Raw genomic sequence first — 6013 nt, forward strand, 5'->3', positions numbered from 1 at the left:
TAAAATTTTAAATTATAACAAAAGGGTAGTGATAGCATGCTAATATAGCATTGGTGGAAAGTGTTTCCCTAGGGAGAATAATATGATGGAATCATCAATTTACACAAAGTACAAACGGACAAAGCAAAACCCTAAAAGTTACAAAAAAAATTTCCAAATCGTTTTTTTTCATGCAATATCATATCACACTATTGGAGAACAACTTTTTTTAACATTTCATGTGGGGTTGCCCTAATCAATGTTCTCAATAATTTAATTATTTTGGCCATTGTGACCACTAATTAAGATGTACCAAATAGAAAGTAGCTCTCTCACCACTATTTTCAAGTCACTAGTTTTTGCTAAACTTGAAAACATAAATATAATAAAAGATTAATTAGCTTTTAAACCCACTTTCCTTTCCAAAAGGGTTTCACTTGTAGCTTTTTTTTTTTATGTCAAATTTAACACAAAAAATGAGTTAATGTTATATATGGCATAATATTGATAATTGTGCTCAAATGCACAAGAAGCAAAGTAACACAAAAAAGTCAATAATTCATTTAATATTTATTGAGAAAATATAAAAATTAAATATTTTTATTATCCAAATTATGTATTTCAAGAAATTTGTCATTAAAAAAATAATACATGATTAGTTGTTAATTGTCAACTACTCAATTATAATAATTAGTGTCAATATAATAAATAAAAAAACAATATTTATTAATGTATCAAATTTGATATACTCTTTGGAACACTATTAGAGTTGTACATTTTGTAAGATGTGTTAAATATAGAATTGCACCAGCTTTGCGCGGATGTTGTAAGCATATATTTTTTTTAGGATAAAAAACCAAATAGCCTAACAAATAATATTTGGCCCCATGAGCTTACGAAGAGATATCTCAAACCATATAAATATATTTGCATCACGTGTATATTCAAACAAAAAAGAACTTGAATTTGTAGCCACATATGGAACACTATAGGTTACTATTGTTCATTTATTATTTGATTTGATTTGATTTATTGTTAGTTGCAAAATGGAATGAGTTTGTGAGAAACCCCACCTTTTGTTGAATCTAAAGTTTCTAACATCTTCTAATGAAACACACAGATCTTTTCCCATGTGCTTGCCAGGTGATCTCACAAGTACTCCACTTCCATCATAAGCCACCAAACACCAACTCTTTGGTAAATTCCAAAACAAACCCCACAAAAGCTTCAATAAATATTCTTCAAATATATATACACATAAAGAAATCAATCAATAAAAACATAACATAACACTTCTATTTTTAGTATATGAGGAAATTGTTTTTCTACTCAAAGGGAACAAAACCCATCTGGCAAACAATCACATTCTTTCTCATATGCAAACTTAAGCTTATCTATAATCATGGTGATAATACTAATAATTATGTTTATAAAATAAGCCCTCATTATTGAAGCTTAGCAAGACATTAGACAAATATATTCTTGTAATAACATGTTAAAAATCCGGATATACCATAATAATTTACCCAATCTTTTCCTTTTAACCCTTTCTTCTTTAGCTACCACTACTAGCTAGTTAGAATAGAAAGAAGTGAACCCACCCCACTAACCAAAGTTTGAAGACACAAAATCCTCAAATTTGCAAATCAGTCCCTCTTTAACTTTTTCTTTCTAAAACGGTCAAAACTAAGGACTCTCTATCTTTCTCTTCTTCATTTTTCTTTCTTTTCTTCTTCTTCTTCTTCTTCGTTCTGATCCTTAATCTTATCTCCACCACCGTTCTTGCAACTCAGTTGGTCAAAGTCAACATTTTCTTTCCCATGAGGACTCTCCAAAGCTCTCTTCTCTTGTTCTTCCTCCTCTTCCTCCTCTTCAATCCCCTTCTTCAGACCGAGTCCACTCTTCCGGTTCGCCGACTCAGTATTAGCCTTGGCTTTAACCTTCAAAACCTCCAATAACTCGCGAACAGCCTTCGCTCTATCGCGACGGTTCTTAATCAGAACCTCGCTGACGTCAGCGGGGGTCATCTCGGCTCTGGCAATAACAGCTTCGATCTCTCTCAAAACGACGTCGTCGGCTACGTCATCTTCGTCGTTGTAACCCAAGTAATTTTTCAGCAAAATCTTCAGAGACGAGAACGAGCAGTAACTCATGAAGATATGCATATCCATGCGACCACTCCTCAACAATGCCGGGTCAAGCTTCTCAATGTGGTTCGTCGTGAACACGAAAATCCTCTCGCTTCCACAGCAAGACCACAACCCATCTGTGAAATTCAACAACCCAGATAGAGTTATAGTGTTCCCGCCTCCCTCTTCGGCGCCCGACCCGGCCCCGGACCCGCTTCTCATATCCGGCGAGACTCCCGAATCGAAGTATCCCCGGCCGCTTCCTCCGCCCGAGTTGGCCTTTTTCCGGTTGGTCAAGTTTATGGAGCAGTCAATGTCTTCGATGACGATGATCGATTTCGAGCTCGTTTTCATCAGAAGCTTCCGGAGTTCGGAGTTCGTGTGAACCTCAGTGAGCTCCAGATCGTAAATGTCGTACCCGAGAAAATTCGCCATTGCAGCAATCATACTCGATTTCCCGGTTCCCGGAGGACCGTACAAGAGGTACCCACGTTTCCAAGCCCGACCCGTTTTCTGGTAGAAGTTCTGACCGTCGGCGAAGTCCTTGAGATCGTTCATTATCTCCCTCTTCTTCTCCGGGTCCATGGCGAGTGTCTCGAACGTGCTCGGGTGCTTGAACGGTACAGACTCCCAAGGGTGGCCCCTGGAATCGAGCGAGCCACCTCGTGAATTCGTGTAAAGAAGACGGTCCTGGTTCTTGCGCCTGATCTCGTTGGCTTTATCCATGATGAAATCCAGGTAAGAGTTGAGTATAAGGGTCTTATCTCGCTTCTTGATCCGGAGAGTAAAGCCACGCTTCTCCTCCGGCAATGGCCGCCAGGAGAAGGTCTGAGACTGGCGCTGGGTAACGATGTGTTCCCAGAGAACGTTAACGCCGTTGAAGGAGTCGACGATGACGTCATTGTTGGAGAGACCGAAGGTGATGGCGCTGGAGTTGAGAGCTCGAGTGAGGCTGAGACGGGAGCCAGTGATGGAGACGGAGGAGCTTAGGTAGAGCTGTACGGCGTTGTAGAGCTCGTTGGTGTTAACGCCGTCAATCTCCGTTATGTCGAAATAACAGTAGGAGGAGAACCAGTGGAAGACTCGGTTGACGAACTTGATTAAGGCGAAGCGGAGCTCCGGTGGGAAAACGGTTTGGAGTAGGGTTTGACAGAAGGCTAAAACTCCTAATAACGAAGCAAAAGATGTCCAATACTCTTTCATCTTTCTCTTTTTGTGGTATTTTTGAAAAAGAAAGTGAAAAATTATTGGGTTTGAGAAAAATATGAGAGAATCGAGTTGTGTTTTTTGGTTTCTATGTCATGGGTTTTTGGGGGATTTATAGAGAAAGAAAAAATGGGTTTTTTAAAATCTTTTTTTTTAATAGTGAATTTGTGGATGAAAGAAAGAAATGAGTGAAATAGAGAATAAAGCAAAGGTACTTAAATAAATAAATAAATAAACAGAAAAGGTCAAAAAGGGCAATGAAATGAGGTTCTGAGGTGGATGGGATTGGATTTGGCTTAAGAGGAGGATATAATAAGTACGAGAGAACAGTGTTTGTGTTTGTGGGGTGAGAAAATTAATAAATAATAAGTAATATAGAAATTAAAAATTTTTTAAAAAAAATTAAAAAGAAAGTATTTTTTTGAGTTGGGAAAAATCAGAGATGTGAGTGATTTACAGGGGTTTTTGTTGGACTTTTTTTCTGTACATTATGATGGAGAATTTGAATATGTATAGTATTTTTTAATTATTACTTATTTTTAGGAAGAAAAAAAAAAGGAGAAGAGAATAATGAATAAGGGTTTTGAATAGGACAAGAACTGAGGGATTTTGAATAGGATTTTATTTTTGGGTTCATTTACTGCAAAAACCTCAGAAGACAATATTAACAAGTTAAAACAACTTGACTTGAAAGGGAAATAAACACAAACACGCCACATATTAAAACAAAATAATAATAATAATAATAAAAATAAATAATAATTTCATTGTCATAGAGAATTCCAAAAATATAGTGAAAGAGATGTTTGAATGTGAACTTTTGCAGAGACACCATTTAATTTAATTTTTTTTTACCAACTTGGCAAATTGTGTATGAGACTCCAAAAGGGAAAATTTAATAATCTTAGTACATATATAAATAAATAGAAAAAAAAAGAAAGAATTTGGATTTCATTTTTTTCATAACTACAAATCATGTAATTTTGTATTTATTGTTGATTATTTGTTATGCTATTGTATATAAATTATTTTTAAAAAAATGTTCTATCATTTTATAAGTGATTTTAGTAAAAGATTTATACTTTTTACAATAACCTTTTTAAAAGTTGAATGAGAAGTTCTACCAGTCCATAAAATAAACAAAATTATTATAGGTCTAAAAAGTTTAAATACTAGCAAATCAAATCTAGGACAAGAGGCTACTAATAAAACAAATCAAGATGTTAATAAAGTCTAAAATTTTTAAAATTAAAAAAATACACATCAAGCACATATAACATAGTGTGATCTAATGTGTTTTTTTTAAAGGCTTAGAAGTGACTTAAAGTTAATGTGAACAATCTTCAATTTCAACTACATAAGTAATCTCAAAAGTCCAAAAACATGTACAAAATAAAATGACATTTAATCCTTCAAATGTCTATAATAGACTATTTCTTGATCATGCAAAAATATTATATTAGAAATAATTAGTTATTTTAAATATAAATTAATATTGCAAATCAAAGTATTTATACATATGTTTCATTTCCCAATGGGGCATATAATTTGTGTAACTAAATATCAAATAGTCACTGTCCAAAGCTGCACAATTAGTCAAAGGAGATCAATAAAGATTGAGACTAATGCTGCTGAAATTAGACATAGAATATAGTAATTATAATAATAATAATGATTCTCTTACTTTTTTTGGGGTCAGCTAATACTTATTATTGGAATAAGGCAAATTTTTGGGGATTACACCTGACCTGAGATAATATGAATATGAATAGACTATTGAGTGTTACAGGTGTCAGCTAATTATTGGTTTGTGGGGCTGACCTGTCAATGGAGTGTAGGTTTGTTATGATGGGGCTCTGTGCACTATAAGAGTCTATTTAATTAGGCTTAGCCTGTCTTACACGTCTGAGACAGAAAAATGAAAATATAAATATAAATATATTTGTTGGATTTTTCAAAATTAATTACTTTATTATAGATGGGTAGGTATGTGTTTTATGCTCATGATTAATAATACTTAAATTGAAAATAAGTTTCAAATTTCAACTACTACAGTACTTCTTTCAAAGCAATCTCACTGATAATATCTCACCCCTCCACCTCCTAATTATTATTATTATTATTATTATTTCACTCTTAGCCTATTCACTTTGTTTGTTTAAGTCTTAAGAAGGGAAAAAAATAGAGAAATTTTATTTGATGAGAAAAAATGTTTTAGTTCCTATGTTTTGATTATATTAGATATAAGCAATGTGCAATGTGCAATATGCACGTTTGTTTAGTTTTATTTATAAAATTTATTAATTACTTTTATTAAATTTATATTAATGTCATATAAATTTCAAATAAATATCGTATTTTAATTAAATAATTTATTTATTTTTGTTTAAATTTATGTGTGTTCTAGTTTTTAAATTTGGGAGTAACAATAAAAGATTATATATTATATGTTTAATGTAATATTAAATATTATACGTTGATTTTAAATTTAAATTTCTTGTTAGTTTAAAAAAAATAATTTGTTGCTAATTCACAATAGATTATATTATATGTTTAATATGATATTATTCCAATAAGTGAGTTTAAGTTTAATTAAATTTTATTTAAGTTATAAAACGTATGATTTTATTATTTTTAAATAATTATCATTATAAAATATCTGAAAAATATTATATTTTAATTTATTATTTTAAAATAAT

General features: G+C 32.4%; 1 protein-coding gene across 1 annotated transcript; it reads right to left on the reverse strand.

The window, feature by feature from the left end:
• Positions 1-1329: 1329 nt before the first annotated feature.
• On the reverse strand, positions 1330-3488 carry LOC133783108 (AAA-ATPase At5g57480). The gene has a single exon (XM_062222646.1). The coding sequence runs from the start codon at positions 3309-3311 to the stop codon at positions 1692-1694; it is 1620 nt and encodes a 539-aa protein (XP_062078630.1). The 5' UTR covers positions 3312-3488; the 3' UTR covers positions 1330-1691.
• Between the last annotated feature and the right edge of the window lie 2525 nt (positions 3489-6013).

This window comes from Humulus lupulus, chromosome 6, assembly GCF_963169125.1.
Source record: "Humulus lupulus chromosome 6, drHumLupu1.1, whole genome shotgun sequence".
NCBI classification, from domain to species: Eukaryota; Viridiplantae; Streptophyta; class Magnoliopsida; order Rosales; family Cannabaceae; genus Humulus; species Humulus lupulus.